The 26,681-nt window shown below is 29.0% G+C and overlaps 1 protein-coding gene across 1 annotated transcript in view; it reads left to right on the plus strand.

Moving 5' to 3' along the window:
* Positions 1-9,975: 9,975 nt before the first annotated feature.
* LOC118070049 (cell surface A33 antigen-like) overlaps positions 9,976-26,681 on the plus strand; it is a 55,825-nt gene continuing 39,119 nt past the window's right edge. Inside the window, exon 1 of the mRNA XM_035088467.1 lies at positions 9,976-11,533. Within this exon, the coding sequence (XP_034944358.1) occupies positions 11,488-11,533 (46 nt within the window). The 5' untranslated portion in view covers positions 9,976-11,487. The remainder of the gene's footprint in view (positions 11,534-26,681) is intronic.

The following is a 26,681-nucleotide window of genomic DNA, read 5'->3' on the forward strand; positions in this document are numbered from 1 at the left end:
TAAGAAATTAATTGTGTAGAAGAATGCCATTAATTTTGTTTTGTAACATGAATGTTAAATAATTTTTCTGCCCGTAGGTACCATATGGAAGCTATACGCGTCACTTTTTTAGTTCAACCGGATGTTAGCACTGTCAACTTTCATGATCCCAAATGTGTGAATTAAGCTTGAAAATGAATGAAGCTTAAAATATCCATTTTCGATTAAATTGTCTCCGTAAATACATTAAGATGAAAATAACAAATGATTGAAGTCTGAATATGTGATAGTATTTTAAGATTTTAAATTCGATTCTTCTTTTTATAACAGTTTTGCGTTAATCTCTAAAAATTCCAATTACTCCTGACTTACATTATGAATTAGTATATTAATGTTTTTACTTTATTATGATATAATTCTATTATGTGCATGTATGACTTACGTAGGTCGTAAGTACTCTTAAGAAAATATTTACTCTCACCGTTATATATTTTCATATTCTGTATTTTCATTTAGCCGTTATTCTTATTCTTAATAAGAGTATGAATTTTAAAAATTCGAAATTTTGACTTATTATTACTATGATAGTGATAAGTTAAAATTTCGTATACTATTGTAAAAATTGCTTGTTAACAAAATTTATTTTTATGCAATAACAAAATTAAAAAAAAAAGAAATTCCGATATAAAACTCTAGATATTAAATAATTTAATTGGTTTTTAACACGATATTTAATATAGTATAGTAAACTCACATTACTTACCAGAGTTGAATTTTTTATTTTAATTGCAGCAGCATTAAGTCAAAAATAAATTTACTTCTATAGATATACTACTGGCCGTTGGAATGAATTAATACTTATGTTTATAAATGTTAAATTATTTTAACATCATTAACGTCTTTTTAAAATTTTTTCAATTCTCTTATGCTGTTTAATTTGTTTGAAGATATTTATCAACTTCTACTACTTTTTATAAAGTTGAGGTTTAAAAAAACCAGGAAATCATGACTGTTCTTTTTTTGTTGGTCGATAAGAAGTCATTAAGAGCTGTTGATGAAAGATATGAAGATAATAAGCATTAAAATGCACCCCATTGTATTTGGATGAGGACATTTTCTCTAAAAATAGAGTATTTTGAACATTACTCTAATGGTTCCATTTTAAAAATATGTAAACTTGTATTAGTTTGTTATAACAGATTTTTCTCGTCTCTAGATAGGCTGTGATTTTTAAACTTGGCATTATTAATTAGCAAAATAATTAATATTGTACTTGTTCAATCAATAATGTACTTCAAAGACTAACTTTGTCCATTTTGATCCCTCTTTGCTCAGTCAATCCAGGACTTCATTGACTAGGATTAGGCGACAATTGAGAATAAATCAGTAAGAAATAATAAGACAAAACGATTAATTATAACAGATAGTAATTAACGTAGGTAATCTACTTGAGTTTGAGCTCATTCAGTTTACAAAACAGTCGGAAACATGTCGGATTGGTAAAGTTATTTAAATTTCGCGGGCTTTAGAATGGCTATTAATAGAAGTAATCGATTTATTAATTGAAAGCAAATTAATGGAACAGTCAGTAAAATACACTACAAATCCGCAAAAATTCAAGTGCCTAATAATAAAACGTTTGAAGTGTTTATCAATAAAACACTTATGTGTTTACAATTTTGAACACCATAGATAAACTATGGAATTTCGGTAAACGGCAAGAAACGTTTAAAATTCGGCTACAAAACTGCTATAGTTTGTTTATGACGTTGTAGGCACTTTAAGCGATTAGTTTCTAAACGCTTGGATTTATAGTGTAGACATAGTATTGATTGGTTTCAACCTCCAAAGTAAGAAATATTTTCAGAATACTAATTTCACCAAACGACAGCAAGATATTAATTAAAAATTAATATAAGGAAATGGGAACTGATATACAAACAGTTAGTATGCGGTTCATTTAAATTAACAAAAATTACTGAGATTGTTACAATTCACAGTAATAGCCGAGTTATTTTGCATACAGAATAACTTTTAGACATAAATAGTCAAAGAGAGAGTGTGGACTACTTATCTTCGAAACGTCAAGACTGAAGCAGTGTAGACCACTTACCTGTCAATCCATAAGTGTCAATTAGGTGTCAATTTTTCATCTACATCGACTTAGAACAATTTCTTCTATGCAGACATATGAATGGCAATACGCCACCTGGTGACCGCTTTAAAACTAATGTTCTGGCAGTAAGAGAGTAAAAGATAAAGATAGTATTAAAATTTATAAATAAAATTCTTTGTTTTGAGCTTTCAAATAGATTCGATGAATTTTTTAATAGTTAATTATAAAAATTGATACAATTAAAAATTAAAAAAATTTTTTTTTAATTAAGATTTATCAAAAGATATTAATTATTTATATTCGTTAAGATTATTAAATAAGTTAGAGAAACTTTATCACAATTATAATGAAATATTCTGATGACATAAATCAAATGTCTCATTGGCAATTTAACAGCTAGAGAGTGAATAATCTAAAAGTCGACTTTATTTCGATGTGAACTTGTGAAAATGAGATATTTAGAGCAATATAATGCTGTTTATAATTGATAAGTTCCATTGAATACAAAAAAACCCTTTTTCTAGAGTGCTCTTTTGACTTGGATGAGTGAGAATCACTGGATTAGTAAGTACTCACTGATTTACAGTGATTTCAACGGATTCGTTTTAAGAGAGGAGTTTTGAATGAGAGTAACTGAATGGAACCATCACAATAAGTATTACGAAATACAAAGCCTTTAAAAGCACAAGCTATACATGACTTTATTTGATATCTTTTCGTGTCACGTTTGCGCATTTTTTGAATAATTTATCAATTTTTATTATGTATTTCATCGAATATATTTATTTTATAATCTGTATTAAGTATTTTGTGAAGAAAAATCAATTGTTTATCAATCTAATAAATAAAGTTATTGAGGGAATTTATGTAACAATAGATAATAAATATTCGATTTATGATATCATATAAATTTGTCTTGGACTATTGTTCATTTATCTAAGAAGATAACTCTTGCTTTGAAAAGCTTTTCGCTTAAAAAACATTATTTCCTGATTCTGTGTGAGGATCGTGACAAAGACCTTTTGCATCTTTAAAGTTGTAAATACTTTTTACCCCTTTTTTGGAATATATATCCATTCACATATAATACAGTGAAAGTGTATTTTTTCACATAAAAGAACTTGAAATAACGAAAAAAGTAAAATTAGAATATAATAATTAACATATGTACATTACATAAATTTTGCTCTTAAACATTTTTACAAGATGTCTCTCAATCTATTATTGACAAATATTTGAATGAACTTCAACTGACGTTTTTAAAAATAGTTTAATTGATACCGACATTATTTTCAACAGCCTTTAATATTTAATTAGGTTTTATCTTTTTTGAACTTTTCATAACACAAAAAAAATCTTGCAAAAGATTTTATCAGGTTAGAAAAGAGGCTATAAATATTTATTAAATATTTGGTTGTCCAAAATGATCCATATTATAAAATTTATTAATCATAAAGAGAAACTTTTTCCTGTATATTTTAGAAAATATCAATTATCGTATAATTAATTAGTTTTTTCATAACAACAGAAAGAAAAGTAATTCAAAGATATTTTGAAATATGTTTGAACACAAATAATTAATCGCCAATCATTGATTTATTACGTAGACGCGCATTTATGTGGGCGTACAACTTTATATAATAGGGGTCAAAGTTAACTGTAACACGCACTATTCAACGATTGACTGTAGTAGCTGATATTATTACCGTCGAATATTATATAAAAACGGATTAAACATCACATTTTATTTCTACATGATCCATTAAGCATGAACTACTGGAAATGAAATTACGATAAAGAGTAGTGCTGTAACTAAATTAATTCACTTCTCTCAAATAAAAATTAGAAAAAGATCATTAAACTTTAGAGAGAACTAAATATCGTTTTATCGTTTGGATGAAGCATCTGGAGAAACTAGAAATAAAAAATTTCTATAAGAATGCCTCAAATACCATCACCACGAGTAGAAATGAATAAGTTTGATGATTATATTTATTGCCTTTTTTAATTGAAATATTCGCACCTGAGCTGGTTCACAATTCTTTTCTTTTTTTAAGTAACTCAAAAATGATTTATATATCTTTTTTCATTTTTTTATTACTAAATCGAAAATACATTTCTATAAAGCAATCATAGAGTTTCAATACTTATCGTTGGAATAAAATATTTTCCCAAACTCCTTCTGTTTCAATTTCTGATTTATTTTCAGTTTTTAGATATACTTGTACCAGCATTAATCCTGCATCCAACAAATATATGTTTGTTGCTAAACATAGTACAAATACACAGAGTTACGCTGTTCAAAGGGCTATTAAATTTTACTTCAGCTCGAAGTTATCAGCGGTGTTCAGATTCGACATAATTACTAGAATTTTCATGCACCGATTTAATTTATTTGCATTAGAAGAGAATTAAAAACTAATTAAATAAAGAAAGTACTTCCTGTCATTACAATTCTCAAATTTTATCAATAAAATGAACAGAGGTTTCTAGCCAATATAAGTCAAGCGAATAGAATGAATATATCAAAAAATTCATTATTATTGTAACTGATAGTATTTGTATTAATAATAATATTGTTAAATATAAGTAGAGGACAATAGATATGATAAGAGAAAAGTTTATTCAAATATAGATGAAATACGAGATCTAAATATGACGTCTTATGTGAGCTACACTCAGTCACAAACTAATATAAACAAATCAGTCGCGCGTTGCTAACAACAAATTCTGTCGTTTGTTAATCTATGTATAGATGGAAACATACAAATATTTCACAATATCATGAATAATTTATGGAATATTATATAAACATTTGAATTCATGATGGGATCAAGAATAAATCAATCGAATAATAAAAGAAATATTCTAAATTCCCAATTAATTAAGAGAAGCAGAAAGCATTACTTGAAAAAAGTATGATGGGACAGTAAGTTGAAACAAGTTTGGTTGAAGTCGTCTAGCTGTATTTGTGAAGTGATCTGCAAATAGCTTGTTTATTACGTTGCTGAGGGACGAAGTAAGTGTACCTCATAAGTAGATGAATAAGTAAAGATTAAGATTGATCATTATTGATGATTAGGGACTATTCCCCAAATTCTGATCATTTCACTGTGGTACAGGTTCTCTTAGATAAAATGAAACATTACAGCTCATAACTTATAGGTATCAACGATAGCTATAATCATTCTTATTTCCATATTATCAACAATATAAGAAATACTCTTATATATTCAAAAAGATAACAAAATGATAATAAGAATCTTCATCATTACAAGTCGTAAAATTTCTCTAGAAATGTTAGAAGCATCAATTTAAACTAATTTATCAACAAGACCTTATTGAACAGGATGTGATATATGATAAAAAAAATCAACTACCTACTGTATAAAGACTATTACAGGCATGATTTAGCATCGTTGCCCAAACATAAAGAGAGAAAGCAGATTGCAACGGAACATAAAGAAGATTATTTATTATTAATTTATTAAAAATTCGTTTTGATATTACTTTTTAACTCCGACAATTTCTTGAGATAAAAATACATATTTTCATTATTTCACTTTTCTGTTATTCTACTTATTCATATTTTCTATTATTTTTTATTTCTCAAGAGAACCTTTACTGCAATTCTTTGCTGATTCTTCATAATATCTGCCTTGTCTCGCGTTCTCGTCGTAAAAGTACAAAAACGTTTATTTATCTGACAGCTCGGTCACTGTCTTCAGTATTTTCGCTTTTTACTTGCTGTATATTTTTCTCGTTTTTCTTTTACTTTTATTATGCCACTTTTTTACTTATAGAGTGAAGTCTCACTTTAACAAGATCTATTTTTTACGTGTTCCAATGCATCCTTATTTGAGATAGCTTCATCTTTTTCCGAATAATAGAATTTTATTTATCAAACGATAAAATATTCTATGCTCATCATTCAAAGCCTAATTGATATATCTTGAGACGAAAATTTCATTTGTTCTACGCCTTTTTTAGCACGCTCCTTCTTCGCTATTTAGACTACATCAAAGTTGTAATCAACTCTAAAATTATGTATTCGATTATGCCCGAGTAGAATTTATTCTTGGGAAAGAGTTTGCACCAAATTCTAATTTTCTTAATTCAAATTAGATGCCAAGTGAGATACCACATTAGGCCCACATTAGGAATGTTATGTTTGTCTCCATTGAGACCAAGTGATGCAAGCCTAATTAAGGCAAGATAAATATAAAAACAAAGTTGTTTAATTATCTCATTTCTAAAGATTTAGTATTATTGAAATACTTAATTTCTGAACGTATTTACATTGAATTTCCACGAAAAAATACATGCTGGTATTTGTTCCCTGGGAGATTCGAACCTACGATCGCTAGCATGTACGCATATTAGACCGGTGACTTTTTTTTGGAAAGTTTTTATTGCAGAATTTCTATAAATATTTACAGAGATCAAACACAATTAGTAAACATTAACTCACACCTTTAATATCACTTCCGATCTCGAATTTTAGAAGTGTTTTAATTTAAAACACTTAAAGTATTTTAAAATGATGTCACTCATTTGATTAACATTGTAGTCATTTTTTAGACACTTCCAAGTATTTAAAAAGTGACTACAATGTTAATCAAATAGGTGACATCATTTTAAAACACTTTAAGTAAGTATTAGAGGTTCAAGTTCAACCATTTTTTTAACGCTATAGCAAGCCCAGTAATGAGAGTGACTCATGAATTATTAATTATAACATAGTGGGAAAAATAAAAAACATTTACATTGTTATTTTTAAAAAACCACTGAAACTATTTTATAAGAGTAGAATGCAAGTGAATTGCTGTAGGCTACATCTCTTATAGAGATATGTATGAGGAAATATCTTATGAAATTACCGTTATCTTAATTCTAGTCAATTTTAAATAATAATTAGACCAGTGTTTTTACCCGCTCGGTTATTCATTCAATTAGAAAATTATTACCATTGTACTGATATGAACAGATCAATATGTATAATTTTTTAAAAGATTTACATTAATCTTGATTTACTTTAAATCTCATTAGTAAATAATATTAATGATTTAAATATTTTCATACCTCTCAATTAAGTATTCTCTCTCAAACTACAATATATTTCCAGTCAACATAATCTAATTAAGGTTCAATAAAAATAATTAACTATTATTTAAAGAAAAAAGGATATCTGAAAACATTTTTATCATTAAGAGATTTGTTATTGAAATTTTAAAAAAATACTTAATTTAATATAGATCTTTTACACGGAGAAAAAATTCCAATAAAAATTACCGTGCTCAGCACAACAATCCACGCGCAAATGTCAATTCCCTAAAAAATTAAGACAACCTTCAAAGAAAAATTAGTAATCCTTTTAAAATTTTTATTATAGATTCAATATTTATTAAGAAGAGTAAAAGTAAAAATTCTTATGCAGCACGGTAATATTCGATAAATATTAATTTTTATTCAAACTTTAAACAAAAATTAGTAAGTGACTAGAAAAAAATGAGAATCTGTATATAATTTATTATGATCCGTGTGGTAGGAAAAATTCGGGTGCTCTCCTATAATTTTTTCTATTCTCGAGAGTTTCCGTGCTGGGTCGGGAATCTTCGAATTATCGGTCCAACACAATCTTTCTTTGTATTGTAAGACCGTTCACACAATCAAAAACATAAGCCGTAAAACGTACAATTTAAGACGTACGCGTGCATACTAACATCATAATAAGTTAAAAATTGGTTTGTACGCATGCGTACATCTTACGGCTTTTGTTTTTGATTGTGTGAACACCCTCAGTGCTATAGTTACTTTTTCCATATTGTAAACAAAGATGACATTCATATTTTTCGTTACGATTCAATATTGGCGGCAACACGTTATATCTTAACAATTTATGATAAGCTTAAACGGATTGACGCGGTGGACTCATGGGTAAGCGTCAGCTTGACACACGATGGGTCGCGGGTTCGAGTCCCGGCCGAGACAAAAGTCATTTATATGATTTTTCTCGGGCCACCGTGAGCGGGAGAGGAAGATCTCTTCGGAGAGCCGGGTGGTTGTATCGACGACACAGGTTTTCTGCGTAAGATCCCGATCGTAGGGATAGGGGGGGGGCAGTATTGTAAAACGTGTGCCGTATTTCATTCCAACGAATTAATTAGTTAAGAAAGTTAATTATCAATGAACCTAATTTATTTATTTATTTGTTTATATAACCAAAAAAATTATCACTAAACTTAAATAAAATTGTTTGTCGGTTACGTAGTTATCACAGCTAACGTTACTAAATTTTCAGGTGCTGTGGAACACTAAATTTTCTGGTGCTGCCAAAGTAATTTTCAAAAAACTGAATGATACATTTTCTTATGTAACTTATAATTTTTGTATGTTGATCATTACTTTTTACTTTTCAGTAAGTTTGAACTCACATTCTTGAGCAGCACGGTAATTTTTGTATGGATTTTTAAATAAAAATTAACGGAATTTTTTCTCCGTGTATATTGTAACAAATTCATTTTGAATTCATCCTTACAACTTTTTTATTCGTTCTTCAAACATTTTAATGAGACCAATGTAATAAGTACCTAATTTAGATGTAAGATGTAATTTAGATGTCATTATTTAAATATTATTCATTATAATAAATAACTAACTAAGACATCATTTTAGTTAAGTTCACAAGGTTGTAATCGGAAATTTATTAGATAGTGAGAAACTGAAAAAATTTTATTGTATCCGAAAAATAAATTGATCAGGCATAGGTTGGGAATGCCTAATTTACGCTAACCTATTCAATTTCTAATAAAGGCTTAACAGATATTTAGGTATGCCTAAAATAAATTCTACTCGGGTGCATCTACATATAAATTATAAATGATAGGAAAATGAATACTAAATATTTAATAGAATTAATTGAAATTTTTATTAAATAAATAAATGATGACATATTGAGAAAAGATGTCTGATCAAGGCTGGTCTCAATCAAACACTGAACATAAACAAATCAGTCAAGCATTGCTTACATCAAAACTGTCGACTATCCGAAAAATACAAACTTTAATAAAATCAAATATTTTATACTACATATGATTAGAAAAAGAAAATAGGGTAGAGTAAAAAAGAGTGAAGAAAAATCGATAAGGAGAAATGTTAATATAGAAAAAAGTCTCATGTAAAGTTGTCAATACTATGGAGAACCAATTATTAAAAATAATCCAAAAAAAATGATGCTGATTAATATGCGGTTAACGATCGTAGTTGTTTCATTATTTATTTCAGTAAAATTATAATAAAAATGATTATCTGATTTTAGACATTGAAATAATCATCTAAATAGAAATTGTATTGACTAACCAATCTCTATAAAATTAATAAATAAAACTTCTCTATTTTATCTTAACTCTTTCTTTGTAATTTATTCTTTATTTTCCAAGTGTTTATTAATAACTAAAATTGCCTTTGCATAAAATCCACTAATATCAAGCGATTGAATTATTTTTTTATTGATGCGTTCCTTTTTAATGAAAGCAATTCAAACAATAGTTTAAAATTCTATTTAAAAGAGTTGACTACATCAAATAATTTTCTTTTTTTTTCTGAATATCTTTCATGTGCTTTTTTGTGAAACTCATCATATCATCATGCAGAAAACTATCATTTAAATTATACTTTTCTCAGAAAAAAAAAAGTAGAAAAAGCAAAATATATTTTGCGTGTTTCGTTTAATGAAGAATGCATAGATCTATGAGTATATTTATTCGCTCAGACTTTAATGCTAACTCTCCAAGGATGTGAAACAAGACGCATGCGCGCAGGTGTAAATGGTCCGTGCTTGAAACAGAGTAAGAGTGAGCTTTCGTAGTCCGCATCCGCCACTCGCGGCGCCAACTTTTTCTCCGTCACCACGTGCGTCGCGAGACAAACACATTTCGAACGGAAAGTTTCGAGTAAAAGGGAAGTTATTTCTAACGAAAAAAATTCTAATGTATGTTTAATTATGATGAACGATAGTTTTTTTCATTCAATTCATTTTTACTTGGAAAAGTTGAATTTATAAAAAAGAGTGAAAAAAGTTTAAAGTTGTTTCCTATGCAGATATGATTTTTCATAATTTATGAAACTCATATGTTCTGAGAATTGACTGAAATATTGTGTGGCTAATGAAAACAAGTATTGTGGGTCACATAAATTTTTCATCTACTTTTATGACTTGTGATCATTGGAATAATGTGGAGATATCAACGGCTAATAGTTTATTGATGTCATGACTCTGTTATTGCCATAAGAGTTTAGTATTGAAATTTATTTCACTCACAAAATTCAGTCTCAATGAAACAAAAGAAATATTTACTACAATTAATTTAATTTAAAACACTGTTCATTAGATAATTAATGTGCAAAATTTAAACGTTGATTGATGATCATCTTGCAGTTTCTATCATTTGATAAACGGTTAGACAATTAATGAGCTGTGAAGAAGTTTATTCGAACTTACAGTTTGCATTGGATAGCAAGTTAATTGTTCGAATGCACCTGGGTTTGTTGTTTAGAGAACAATTATTGTCTAGTAATGATGCTGTAAACAAAGCTGAAAATAAATTCTGTAGAAAACTAAAATAGCATCGAGCGCTTGCAACAAGTTGCATTGAAAAGGTCCGGTTGTGTAAGGCTTTCTGAAAGCTTAAATTCCAACATAAACCCTCCGGCATTCTCTAATCTCAGTGGTTTGTATTTTGTACGAGTTCACGTTAATAAAATTGGTCGGTTTGGACAAATACCAGAAGATAAGATGGTGTTATATGATTTGACGGTCATAGAGGCATGATAAGGATAAATAGTGGTTAGTGTAAAGTTTGGGAAGGTAATTTTGGGTCATAGTGAAAAGTATTAACCAGTGAAAAAACTCAGATCGTTATACAAGAAAATTATTCGTGGTTCCCAGATCTTGTTTCGAAACGTAACCCAGCAGAGTCATTAAATTTAATTGACAGTGGAATAACAATGTGACAGCAATTAAGTTGTACTACCCCTCGGACAGAGGGTGTGTTTCAGTAGTGAGTCGAGGAGTATGCCGGCCTGTTCACTTATACAACTGTAATCGACGGAGCGGTAATCGAATTGCCACTAGCAATCTTTTTTATCTGAAGTGAAAAGCAAATTTCTACTGATAGTGTGAAATAAAAATTATAAAAAAAAAATAAAAACATGAAACAAAAATTATTGACGGGTTCTGATAAATTTTCCGCTTGCAAAAATGACATTTTTGATTGAGGTGTAAACGAGTAAAGAGGTATAAAATTGAAGGATCTGAAAAATTTTTGTCGACGAAGAGAAAAATTTATCGAAGCGAAACCACGCGGAAGGGTAAACTATTGTAGCCCCCGGCGATGGATTTGGTGATCTTGCTACTCTTCCTACTTCTACGGCATGAAGGTGAGTCACGTACGATTTTCACTATAAAAAAATTCATATAAAAGACTAACTTTTTCTCATTTTCAAAAAAAAATTATTTTACTCAAAAACTACGAGCATATTCAGTTGAAAAGTTACAGAAAAGATCGTTACAGATTTATACGACGTATTTGGCTTCAAGCTAACTCCAAGAATAGTTTAAAAGATTCAATCTCATATTTAAAGCTTTTCCATTTAAATAAAGTAACACAACCTCGAGTTTAGTCGTCGAAACTGATAAGTTTCTGATAGAAAAACAAGAGAACTCATTAATAATTAAAATGAAACTTTTCATGCTTATTATCCTACAACTTTAGAATAAATTAAACATTTGGAAGAATAACTAATGAGATTTTTTCGAAAACATCCTATGGTCAGATAGAGAGTAATAATGAAAAGAAAGAGTTATAACTAAAATAAGTATATAAATATCAATAGAGTTGATAAATGATAGAGTGAGTTCCGCTAATACTGAAAGAGTTTATACAATGAAATATTGTTGGATTAAGACAACCAATAACTGCACCAGAGTTTATTTATCTTTAGGAAGTGTGGAAATAGTCTATTGGTAGCATCGATCCTAGTTGGTATGTAATTTTTATACATAAGTAACGAAAAATCGATATTAATTCGTTCGGTTTATTTTTATATCCTTGAAAGAATGTTATTATTTCTATTAATATTTATTCAATAAACCACATCCTCATCATATTTCATTTTATTTTATTAGATTCCTTTTAATATATGTAAATAACACAAAACCGTTAATTTCGATTTTTACCAGTGGGAAAAAATTGAAAATCACTCTTGGCGGTAGGATAGGATGTAAGGTAAAATAAAATATACCTCTGGCTCATGTGTTGATCGATATGTAAATTATTTCATGGGATGTCGCTCATTGTTGTCTGAAAGGATTCAATACACTTCCTCCATTTGACAAGTATTTTTCTTTACTTACGAAATTATTCTAACTATGTTGTTGCCTTGGATTGCAAAAATAGAGAATACAGAGGAAACAAATATTTGTTTTTTATGACCTAAATACAACTTTGTTTTTTTCGAAGGATTTTTATTAAGTAGGATAATATACGACAAATCCTCTTATTCATTTATAAAATTTTTAAACGTGATTTTGGCAGTTAATTTATTCCATCAAGTTACGTTTAATGGACTCTGAAAGAACAATTTTCTTTTTTCAAAAAAAAAATGCTTGATCCAAATCATTTTTGAATATTAATAGTAGCATCATGATGCAAGTTGAGTTTTTTTAATACGTTTTCCTTTTAAAATGGATAATTACTTTTGAATAAAAATTAATTTATACGAATGAAAAATTTTCAAATATTGTTTTAACAATCGGCATTAATATTTGTGCTAAAAACTCTGGAAAACTTTCATCAAAATATAACTCTATTGACTGCTCATTCATAGATTCATTGTATTGAAATTGAAAAATCTTGTAAATTAGTATCAACAAATTAAAAATAAAATAACAAAAGTAAATGTTGATTGAAAAATAACTATTAATGATCATTAAAATGAAAATGGTATTGAAAATCGAATGTAACAGTTTTTCAGTGCTACTAAATTTTTACAACAGCGCTAATGACATTACACTGCAAACCCAAGTATTGAGAAACTAAACACTATAGTTGACTCTAAATGCTTTTTGTCGTTTACCAAAATGCTATAGTTTGTTTATGATGTTCAACATGGTAAACACTTTGGTGTTTAATTATTAAACACTTTAAGTGATTTATCACTAAACACTTGAATTTTCTCGGACTTGCAATGTATCAATTATCGAAATTAACTGTTTCAGCTTTTTACAAAACTATTATATGAAAAAATATTTATTGAAATAAATATTTTTTTGACCAAATTTTTAATGAAATTTCTCATGCAAAATTATAAAACGTGACATAGTCGGAGAGTTTTGCTCTATCATAAAAATCGGTTTGCTTTTCAGCAAAATCTGAAAAATAATATTTGGTATTAATTGTTACAGATGTTTTTTTCAATTGGAATTTACAACTAAATTTTTTTTTGCCGATTAAATTGTTTTGAATGGAACCGTTCTTGAATACTTCAATAGAAAGTTTTGCGGTCATTTGAATTGATAAATCATTCTATAAAAATTTTGAAATCAATATGAATGTATTTTGCATTCAGCTATTACGCTAGAAAATTTGACCACTTTTGAAAAAAAAGAAATAAAAACAAATCAATATTCACTATTTTACCAGGATTTTTACCTTTTCATTGTTGAAGAGTAGGAAGTAAATATTTACGATCAATTTTTTTTAGTGTATATTTGACGTAGGGTCATAATTAATAGTGGAAGAAATAAAATTCATGAGAATTAAAGTAAACTGTTACTTCTCAATTCGACAATAAAAAGAATTCCTGACGTGATAAAATGGTTCGATGCCACGCAGGGTTTCATTTAAAATTTAACATTAATATTTAATTAATATGAAAATGTTAACAAACGTTATTTATCTCTCATTTGTATATTATTACTACGTTTCATGATGACATCAGAATATCACTTTAAAGACTCCTTGTTAACATTTGGTGGTTTAGAAAAAAAAATACAAGTGTTCTAATTTTCTTTGTTAAATAATTTTTTTATTGTATTTATGACAAGTCTTTTGATTTTATATCAACATTCAGGGTCTGGTTGGTTTTTAAAATACTAAACAAATTATTGCAGTAGATATTGGTGAATGAGTACAAAAATAAAAGCCGACAATCAACAGAAAAGAAATAAAGAGTAATTCTTGACATAATAACGTTTATTTATTTCTTTACTATTAAAGTAGATAACTTGACCTTGAGCATAATTCAATACAAGTTGCTTTTGAGTTTATCTTGATAAGAATTGAATTTTCTCAATGATACATCTTTTTATCTTGAGTTATTTAATTTATGAATATTAGGTTATTATGATACTTGAGAATTTTTGCAATTATGAAATGATCAAAATTATGCTGACATTTTAAGCAATTTTTTCCTAGAATGTAGTAATTCGCCAAATGATGTTTATATTCCAGTTGTGGAGAAAGTAGAACACTGTTCCCTCAATGGTGTCATTGCCTGCTAGCAGAGAAAACTAGATTGCAAAAAGTATCTGACAAAAATTGTAAAAAATTACCATTCAGAAATTTTTATAACTTTGAAGTATTTCCAGGTTGTAGAAGTTTGCATTATTTTTTATATTAAATGAATTCATGAGATGCTTTATAATATTTATGCAATGTTTAAACTTTTTTTTATTTACTTGAACTTCATAAAAAATATTTCTTACATTCACTAAACACATTAAAGTTAAAAATAATTTACAATTGTACTTAATTAAATGCAGACAAATTGATATGATCATTACAGTTAATATCTAAGAACTTATTGATTAAATTCATTCCATTATTTGCAATGTTGAATTTTGTTTAGAGAATATGTTGAACTTATGTACAAAAGTTCAACCTTTTCTCGTAGGGTTTATAATTTTAAAGAAAATACTTTTGAAGATATAAAATTTAGTTAAAAGCTTTATAATTATCGAAAACTCTAGACTGTGTTTCTATGCATTCAGTTAATAATATTCGAATAAACGCGCACTAAGCTTAAAACAATTGGCCTAGATTGGTATGCTACCAATTTGCAACTCTACATATTTAAGGATTAATTCATAAAATCTGCCAAATAGATACATGAATAGATTAATAAATAACAGCTACGTTGATTAAGCAATTAATGAAATAATTTTTAGAATTCATAAATAATAATCCTCAAAGAAGCTTTTTTTTTGACTAAGTACTAAAATAAAAAAAACTAAACATAAAAGTGATAAATTTTCCAAAATCATGAAAATTATTATGTCATGCTTGAAAAAAAATAATATGCTTTTTAATTCGTTATTTTGCTAAACATGTCTGTGATTAATTACTTGGTTCAATATAACATACAATTGTAAGTTACTGAATTTTAAAATGAATTCAAATACAATGATTAATCAGTTTAATAATTACAAATATTTAAAAAAATGTATAGTTTTACGAGAAAAATTTGCAATGCCTTAAATAAAAAAAATGTTTATAATTTAATTTGATGTACTTAGGCAAAATATTTCATATTTCTTAGTTCAACAATACAGTGTAACGAACTGTGAGCGTGGAAAATTGCAATTAATTTTACTAAAATCCTCCAATCACGTCAATCAATAGATTTTATTGGCCATTTATCGGAATCACACCAGGTATAAGATCGCCGATGCGAGTCAGTCAGTCACTAGACTACACGAATAGAAGTTAGTCAGTCAGCAGTGCTGTGACAGTGTCAGCTGATGTTATTCGCGCCGTTTGGGCAGAATAATCAGCCCTAGCCATTTACTCGACATTGTCAGCTGGTTCATCCAACGGGATCCGTCGCCTTATTATTGTCCGAAGACGTCCTTTTCAAGGTACGGCTCAGTATAAAATTGATTGTACATTAAATTGTAAATTTTTGGCGATTGATTCTGTCTGGTGCCCGATCATTGTCTTCTTATTGTTTATTTATGAGAAAGTTAATTGCTCATTAATTATAAATTTACAATAAAATCCCTATCAATAATCGCCCTATGTCCAAAACCTGTTAGCTTGTGGCACAACAGACAGGCTAGCACGGTTTTGTTGTTACAACAGACATAATGTAAAAAAACCAGAAAGATTTCCGTTGAAGAATATTGAACAATATAATTTATTTATAAGTGATCAGTCAGCCCAAACAGAACTACAAAAATATTTAGAACAGTTGAGAGGATAAGACATTAAATTGACTTTAAATAATTTCTTTTATCAAACAATATCTATGAAATTTTCTGTTAGTTTTAATTGGACTAGAAATATCAAGAAAGATAAAATTATGCTCAAAGATTCTAAACTGAAAGATGTGTTTTTGAACGTTCTATCCGCTTATCAATTTCCACCGTCTAATAAAAAAATGATCGACAATTGTATGATGCAAGCATTGAAAACTCTAAAACAGCGTTATTATGATTCACAGAAGAAAAAAGAACCTCAACCCAATACAAATAATAATTGTAACAGTAATCATGAGAATGATAAATAAATCAATGTATAATAGTAAAATAAAAGGACAATTATAATGACACAATTAACATTTATAATAATTCAAGTACGATAGGAATAGTTTACATACATTAATAGATAATCTGTCAAGTATGCCAATTTAGGTCTAAAAATGAATTATTGTTAGTAATTAAAATCACTTACCTTTATTTAATGATGTCTGAAATGTTAAACAATTCACTGCGAAATTATGTATATATATATATATATATACATAACAATATATAATTATAATAGATTTTAAAAAATGTATATTTTTTCAAAAATTATTGTTTTATGTAATTATTTTTTAGTCTTGTTTATGTTTTATTATTTCTAATATACGTTTGAATTGAGATTCTACTTTACTTCTGTTAAAAGTTTGTTATAAGACTTCATATACATACCAACGACAGAATCTCACGTCTGTATTCTTCTAGCAGATTCTGATCATAGACTAACATCAGAAAGGAAAGCAGACGACCTCAAATCTGATCTACTTATCTTATATTAGATCTGGCTACATAGGTATGAATGTTACATTTATCTTTTCGAACTGATTTTCCAAAAATTTGGATGTTCCAATTTTATAATGAACTTACTTGAAAATAATTACAATTACTGTTTAAGAAATTTCTTGTGATAAATAAAAACCATTGGATCTGGACAAATATATTAATACATTTAACTAGGTCAGTGATAATAAAAACTTAGAGAATCCATAATAAATTCTTCTCTCTGTATTCCTCACGATCTTTTCATAATACACTATGAATTCCATTAAAGAAATTTTTAATAAAAGTATTTTTCTATTGAATACACAATAAAACTGGTACCAACTTAAGATGAAGAACTTTGATTAAATATGGCAAATAGGCATAGGTTCAATTACCGACATTCTCACAATTTATAAACGTAATAACCTACATTTGAATTAGCTGTATCTCTATAAAGTTAAGCACATTAATTTAACTCGTCTTGAATATTTGAACATAGTAAAACGAAACATTTTCACCAACTTCTCATAGAACCAACAAACTTAAAATATGGATACCTACCTAGACCACTCAAAGATGCTTGAAAAATATAACGAAATTTTAGTTGTATTGAATGTTATTGATTTTTAAATATTATCATCATACCGAATATATCTTGTTTAAGAATAAAATTTATACGTTTGAAAAATGACTTGATATGTTTGACATCGATAAATAAAACCTTTTACAGTATTTTTTGGTAGTATACTGAATATCACTCGACTATCGAACACCATAAAAAATAGAAAACAATTTTTGTTGAGTGCATTGAACAATATTTGTATCCCAACTTAGAGCAATATGTCTACCATCTCGTTTGGAATATAAAATCGTAAAAGCTCGAACATCAGGAATGAATTTAACATAAATAAATAAAATATGAGTTCGTTGGATGCAATTGAGATCATAAAATACAACATGTTGGTTATATATATATTAGAATTATTGTTGAAAAACGATTCCAAATTGAAGTCAATCAGATACTCATAAAAAGTATTCATAATAGAATTCTTTACGTGAATTTCAAATATTTGTGCAATTTTCGACACGCACGAAATGAAACTTTTATTAAAAAATTGTTTTAGTCACAATTAGTACATTATAGCTCATAAAATGCTTAAATTGAAAAATCGTTGAAATAAAAAAATTAAAATGTTAGTTATTTTTTAGAATAACTGTAATTTTACAGATTATAAGAAAATGATATTTAATAAACTTTCGTGCTACTCTATTAGCTCTGTATTTAGATTTAGGTAGCTCGCAAGCTAGATTTGTCCGTAGGCTACCTTAAATGATATGTTGCTTAAAGGTTGATAAGGATTGCTGCTAGTTTAGCCTCACACGAAGTTTGTTGCTTTGCTAATTTGACAATTAGAATTATGTGCGGATGAATGACTGATCATATCACGTAATGAAAACTTACTTCACAATTAAATAAACTCATCAGTGACCTTATAATTTGGTAGCAATTTGAAACAGAATTATGTATTTATTTTCTTCAAAGAATGCGAAATTGGGGATGTTTATATTTTTTCTTCTGAACATTTTTCTGTAGATTACGGAATTAATTTATTAACTAAATTTGTATCAATTAAAATGTTTGAAAATTCTGCACAATTCTTCAGTTTTCGTTGTTTAAAAAGAAATTGATATCAAATTTATAATATAAATTCAATTATTGTGATTTTCTAATTACTAGCTATTATTTTAACAATTACTACAAAATTTTACCTACAATTTTTTTCTTTGAGATATCTTTACGTATACGTTCAGCTCCTTAAAATAGATTTTTTTATCTTAAATAGTAAATATATTCACTATAGTATTCTATTTCAAAAAGGTATAAAAACTTTCGATATCAAAATAACAATCAATAATCAATTGAACATTATTGAATATATTTTTTTACACATGAAAATATGTTTAGATGTTTCAAGTGTGATAAAATGATTCTAGAAGAATTAATGCTAGTGATAAGCGTAACGTCGTTGAAGAATTAAAGTTGAGAAGTAGAACTAGTGAGGCTGACAGAGAAGAGGAAATGCTTGTAACGCCCACAAATATGGAGAAGTTGCTTGTCGTAGAAGCAGATGATGCCAGAGCTAATAACGAAGAAGGCGTCAAATTAAAGTAATTTACCAAGTAACTGTAGCAATGGTCGACAAGGAGAACTATTCCTTAAAAGCAAGAACACTTAATAAAGACTCGTTGAAAGCATAGAAAAAACTGATAAATCCTCGAATTCTAAGAATGGTCCAGGAGTGACAATTCGAGAGACAAGTGAAGGTAAAAAATCTCACTCACCTTCGTCATTTCACGTGATGAAAGTATTCAGTTGGAACTGGTAAAGGTAGCGGGCACAATTTAACAACTTGTAATGGTTTATTTCTAGTTTTAAACTGTGAAAATTGGATGTATTAAAATTTCAATTATCAGACGATTTAACTACTAATTAATCGTTATTAATTATTATGATTAATTAAGGAGTAAAATTCTCTTGTCTCTTTTATACCTCTAAGCTCGGTTAGACCAGGATTTCATGATAGGAAATAAGACAAGAGCCCATAAAAGAAATTTCGTTCTCCAAACGTTCTTCAGCGAGGATGTTCCTCTCGTGGGACTATGGAGAACGTTTAGGGAATCTTCGGGGAACGGAATTTTTTTTTCTTAAAATTTTCCTCTCTACTTCAAACGTTCGTTACTTAGGAAAACAACAAACACAATGAAATCAATGAAATATTTTTACATATCAATTTAAAGACATTTTTGACATTGACAATTAGATTAACCCTCAATCTCTCGCGCTATCTTTTGAACCTAATTCACTCTAACGTTGACTAACGTTAACTCAAAATATTCGTAAATGGTCAATTACAGAAAAGGTTTTACATGTGAGCTTGATTCATGAAGTTCTTACTTGGTCTTCAACCGGTGAATTTCATGAGAAAAATAGTCTTCTCAAGTTATTATAACCTAGTACCTCTGGAAGCCATCCACTTCTACAGATGACACCGGTGATTTCATTGAGACTTCTGATTGCTTTTAAGTTGTAAGGAATCGGCAACAAAGACTTTCTTCGAATACAATACTAACCGTTGACTTCAATTAATAATTCTTAAAAGCGCCAGCGGTAGCAATGTCCCTTACAGCAGTGATAGAGATGGTATACAGCTTACATGGTATATACATATGGTATATAGCTTGGTTGGGCGAGCATAGGATGTAAGGTCGTGCATAGCGATCAAACAAAGACTTGACTCTGAAACTTCGTTACCCAGGGTTATCGTGAACCGTAGACCAGTTCTTCTGGTCAAGGTCAACGTGATTGCATCTGACGATTTGAATCAAAAAAATGTTAGAATCATCGCACAGGTCTGACAAGGGAATATTTACGTCTTATCAATTGAATCATTTCTTCAACTAATTCTACTTAAATAAAATGGCATAAATATTGATAAACTAGTAATATTTGAAAATCGGTGGATTTCGAAAAAACAAAGAATAAAAATGATTTAACATTAGTAAGATTTATTGAATTTCCATTCGAACTTTTAAACTTCTTCAGCAAAATTACTACAGGAAGAAAAAGTGAGTTTTGCAGCGTAGTTGGAGTTTCTGTACGATGAAGTGCACGACTGCCCTCAAGCCCCCAACCATGATGAAGATAAAACGGAATAATTATAGAGCCTATCGGGATTGTAACTGAGGTAAATTTCATAGAAACACGCGAGAATGTTGAATAGTATACAAAGAGTAACAGCAAGATCAGTGAAAAAAAAACCTTCTTTTCCCTCTTTTTCCATATTGTATCAACACTTCTCGATTTAATCAACAAAGGTAGAGCACTTTTTTGCTATTAAAATTGAACTACTCAAATAAACGGAGACTTTTCTATTCTGTATAAAATACAAAAATTTGATATTTTTTTCATATTATTTGACGTAATAATATATTAATTACACATCATAATGTTTGTTTTGTAAAATAAATTCAATGTGAATTTTTGACAACATTTTGATGGAAGAAGAGATTTATTTATAAATTTTGAATATGTTCATTAACAAAAGTTTTATGCTAATTTGAAAAAAACATAATTAAGGCTTGAGTTGTGATTTTAAAAAAATTTGTTGAAAAAGTTTTTTATGTTACTAATCGTATACGAATGCATGGACTAATAGCTATAGATTGGTAATAACAATGAAAGATTTTATCACGTTATTACCATGAATTCATGAAATGATAAATTCTGATGGATAATTAGTACTGCAATTAACAGACATATTTTTATGCAATAAGTGAGAGTAAAACAACAATAATGACTTTTATTAAAAATTAATTGTTGGATTGAGTGAGAGAGTAGTTTTGCTCAAAGTATCTAGAAGTAATTTAACTCGCTAGAATGTTTGACACATTCTTCTTTGACTCATAGACGTAGTTGACCTCTTTTAGTTTTACAGAAACTTTTTTTATGGAAATTTCAGCCTAATTTTGTAAATAAATGCACAAGCTCACACCTGCAATTATGAAACTATCTCTAATGGAGTTGTTCCCTTATTATCATATGAATCAAATTACTAGTTCAGGTATTTTAACACCAATGGACAAATTTGTTGATACAATTTTATCGTTACATCAAATAGTATTAACTGGAACACCAAAAAACTTGTTTTTTACTTATATTCTTATTGTCTCTGAGAGTTAGCGAAGCAAAGAAAATCGAAACAACGAAGTGATGTTTTTATCCACTCTTTCTACAACCTTTTAAAGTATTAGTGCCATGAAAAATTTTTTTTTTCAATAGCCTTCAGAAAAAGATTAGTTCAGGCTTCAAAATGTATCTTTTATCTAAGTCACTACACGATTACTTTCATGAATATTATATTTGTTTGTTATAAAAATTTTTTAAAAAAATTTTTTTTCTGAGTCTGAAATTCAGTCCCCGAGTCGAAATATAAGTATTTTTTTTAATACTTTAAAGCCCTGATCAACATTTCAGAATATAGTTTAGTACTTTTTAAGAATTATCGATGAATTCTTCTGTGTATGCATAAATAATATAAACAAAAAAAAAATTTTTTATTTACATTCGCTTGAGGTGCATACTTGAGTTTGATTTTATCGAAAGAAAAAATTTCTAGTCATTTATTTGCATCAAGCTCTCTTTTATTGATATTGTAAAACTTATGGACTGTCCATAATATTATTGAATTATTTTAATTGAATTTTGAAAATTCCTATATTAAATTTATATTTTTTACAGAAAAATATAAATGTTTTATTAACCACGACTAAAAATAACTGTTCTTGAAAAATATATAACTATATATACACATTAGCTGTTAAATATTAAAGAGATGATATTAACGATTATAACCAAAAGAAAAAATTTTAAGTGTTAAAACAGACTTCAGAAGAGGCAAAAATTGTCTGAAAAGACTTGAACAAGCACCTATATTTTAACTCGAGTCTACTGAGAAAACAAATAACTTAGATCTACGCAATATTTTTTTAAATAGTCGTAGTTTTGTTCTTTTCATTACTTCGCTCATGTCCTTTCTTCTTCAGCGCTTAGCCTTCAGGACTATTATGATAGGTCTATGCAGTAGAGGTGATCGTCTTAGGCATTCTCTTGTTGGTTCAACTTGGCTTCATTGCAAAACTGCAGAAGCTTAGCTGTATTAACGTATGTGAAAATAAGTCTGCTGGTTTTTAGGTTTTTAAGGAGATGCCTCGGTGCCTTTAGCCCCACAGTCCCTTAACGTGTGAAGAAGAATCTCCTCCAGTGCTCTCCAGTACCAGCTCACGGTCCTCTCTGCACGTCCCTGCATCTTTATCTGACGTCAGATGAACTAGTGTCTCGTTATGGTGCCAGTAGCTACCTGTAACCGTTTCTTACTCAGTCCAATCAGGTTCTTACTGACCTGAGCTGTGGGTTCCCTGACAAAAGCCTTGGGTGCCTCATCCCTAAGGCCTCTGCATAGCAGCTAGAGAACCTTCCATACGTGCATTTGTCTCCCAGCGCCTTTACAAGTTCCTCAAAGACACATATCTTTACTGAGCTCTTGTATCCTCCACCCATGGCACTTATACGGACCAGTCTGTCAGTTTCAGTGTTGCTGCGTATACCGCAATGACTCGATACTCGTAGTAACTTTAATTTATTGCGCCACTGCAATCTTTCTTTATAACATGATTCACGCAGATCAGGATTGAGTTAATTTTTGGTTGGAAAACGGATGCATCCGAGCCCAAAGTCTAGAACTCCTTCGTTCTTGGTTCCTCGAATTATATTTCGACTCCAGCTCCTCTTCCTCAGTCTTTGCCCTGTCAGCACCCCCTGTTGCCTACTGAGAAGCGCTGAACGAGCCTTCTTCGCTCAACGCATTACGTCAAGAGAAGAAAGGAGGGTGCAACCCTCCGATTTTTGCCTTTTGGATTACTTTGAAGTCTCTAACTTCTTAGAGTTAGTGACTTCATTGTCAACTAGAAGTTATCCCAGTTCCGACTGAAGTTGCATCGCTTCCGGGGATTCCACCGCTTTTCTCAACATCAGCTCGACCTGTTCTCCTGCTGCTTCGGCTCTAGATTTCTCCTGGTCCCGCAGCCAATTGCCGCCTCCTCCTTTTTGCCCCTGATAGCCTGGACCTTGCTGGCGACATATCGCCCCTGACTGATCAACTTGGCTTGCGCCTTACTCTACATACACCCAACTACACTTGCCAGCGGCTTCCCTCGTGTTCACACTCGGTACCACCCGGACAATGCTTCCGGGAAATGCGACCAGATGGTACTCAACTAACGTTCCACTTTCTTGTTTATAGAGTTCCTTAAACCTGAGATAGTCATAATCAATTTCTTTATTTCTTCGGATAATATTTCATCAATTCCATTGTTTATTTAATATTTCAAACAAGAATAATTCTAAGAAAACAAAATAACTTTTAAAAAAATAATATCCTCTTTGGAAACTGATCAAATGTTTTCTAAATTCGTAAAATTTTTTATCATAACTTTTTACCAAGATATCGAATCAATATTACACGCAGATAATTTTTGCACTTGATGTAAGTGCAAAAAATGACAAGTGCATGATTTAAAGTTCAAAAGTAAAAATATTTCTATCTAACAATAAATTTTGAATTCTTAAGAGTAAACTTGATATTTAACAGGTGTCTTGGTAAAATAGTTACTCACGACAACCCAAACTTCACTGCTGAATAAAAATATTTGTACTTCTATTATTCCGAAAGTGCACTTGTCATTTTTTACTCATGGCTAATGCAAAAATTCTCTCGGTGTAGTATTTTTTTCCTGTTATATTACAATTCCAAGAGAATTTAAATTTGTATACCTATGTAATTAGTTATTAAAGTTAGGACTGACGCATAGCAACAACATCTGTGTACATGACCAGAAATTGATGGAATAATTTAAACGATAAAATATAGGTGAGCATATAAAGTCATAACAATAAATAAATGGATTAATGAAATTGAAATCCCTCTTTTTAATGTTGTGAATAAAGTAATTCTAACGAAATGGAAATGCATTGATAATAAATGTAAAATATAAAAACTTTTCATCGTATTTTGACTATTGCAATAAAGTGATAGGATGCATTTCAATAGTTTGTTAACGGATGGTAAAGTGAAGGTAAAAAGATTCACATCACAGGAAATCGAGTTTCGTTACAAATTTGAATATGCTACTTTAAAAATTAGAGGGTCGCATAAAAACTTATTACATTTTTATAAACAAAACGAGTTTTAGTTTACCTTCACTTAAAAAAGTAAATATTTAAAACGAATTTTTTTAATCTTTCTATAAAATTAAGATGAAATTACTAAAAAAAAAGGAATAATAGAGAAAATTAATTTCTCTACTTTTATTTCAAGTTCACGAACGTCTTTTGTGTTCTTTTTTCTATTTTTTATAGAGTGATAAAAGGTAGTTGAAAATTTGTTATAAAAATTTTTTTCAAAGTGAAAGGTGATGGATGTCAAAGTGTACTCGTGTAATTTTACAGTATTATTCCATCAATTATAATTTCTTCCGAAATGGAGTATGTTCTAGAGATGATCTTCCTAAGTAAAAATATATATATATACATTCCTTAACATAGTTTTTTTATGTTAAAGTTTTGAAAATCATTATTTCATTTGTAATTCAATTTCATTGGAACATGATTTGTTTCAGTGGTGATTAATGGAATTAATTATACAAAGTGCATTTTTCACTAATGAAAAAATATCACTTGAATGAATAAGATAGGAATAATAAGGTGGGGGAGGGGGTGGTAATTTGAAGCAATATTAGCAAAAAAAAAACAAAATTCTCTGTAAAGTTTCTTTGCATATATTTTTGATTTACTTTCTCACCAATTTTAACATACTCTGAAAATCTTGAATTAACTTTTACCAGAGAAAAGAAATATAATATAACCGCTCTATTGCGTGGCCCCTCATACCCAAGATATATCCATAGCAAGAAAATTAACCTCGCTCTAGCAAGGGTGAGGATCTGTAGGACGAATTTTTCGGGACACATGAAATTTTAGCAATAGTTTTGTATCCCAGCTATATATCTGCTCTTACGCACGAATTTCCAGCCGAACGCCATCTGGCTGACGAGCGTAAACTACTTAGTCTAGACCTCAAAACTATATAGAAACACAGATGACCCTCGCAAATGCTATTATCTGAAATTTTGGAACCGTTACATTTTTTCATACAAAATTCATATTTTTTATTAAAGTTCTAAAATCTTTTGAAGTGAGCACAGAAAAGTAAAGTGAATGCTGAAACAATCATCAGTATTTTTTTTTACTTTTTTACTACATTATCAACATAAACATGTTCTAGCTTTGGTTATAGTTTCTAGTTTTATTTTCTATCGGTGAAAAACGAGTTCAGAATCGACCAGATCTATATTACGATTTAAAGAAAAATACATAAATTTCCTTGAAAAAGAAATCAGGTTTAATGAGATCTATGAAAAGTCAATCATTTTTGTAAACGATGTAATAACAATAAATAGCCGCAGTTATACAAATAGATAATTTAAAAATAACATCTTAAGTTTTCTGGGTTAGTATAGTAGTAATTATGCATGTCTACTGCAATTACGAGGGATCTAGGATCGAGTCTACCTGAGTATCATTACTTTACCTCAAAAACTATTTTCAGCACAGGAATTAAATCATAATCATGACATTAAAATATTTATTCAATAATAAGATTTAAATTAAATAAATAATTCATTTTAATTAGCATTGTCTTTTGAATTGATATTTAGATGACATTTGATCTGAGCAGATCTGAATTTATTAACAAAAATAGTCCCACAATACAGATCTGCTCAGATCTGAAGTCGTTTTTTACGGATAGCGTCAAACATCGGTGCCTTTATTTACCATACTTTAATGAAAAATAGAATAGAATATTTAAGGAAAAGAAAATATGAAGGTTTTCAGTACTCAAAAGT

This window comes from Chelonus insularis, unplaced genomic scaffold (assembly GCF_013357705.1).
Source record: "Chelonus insularis isolate UGA/USDA-ARS -01 unplaced genomic scaffold, ASM1335770v1 contig_129_pilon, whole genome shotgun sequence".
Classification (NCBI taxonomy): Eukaryota; Metazoa; Arthropoda; class Insecta; order Hymenoptera; family Braconidae; genus Chelonus; species Chelonus insularis.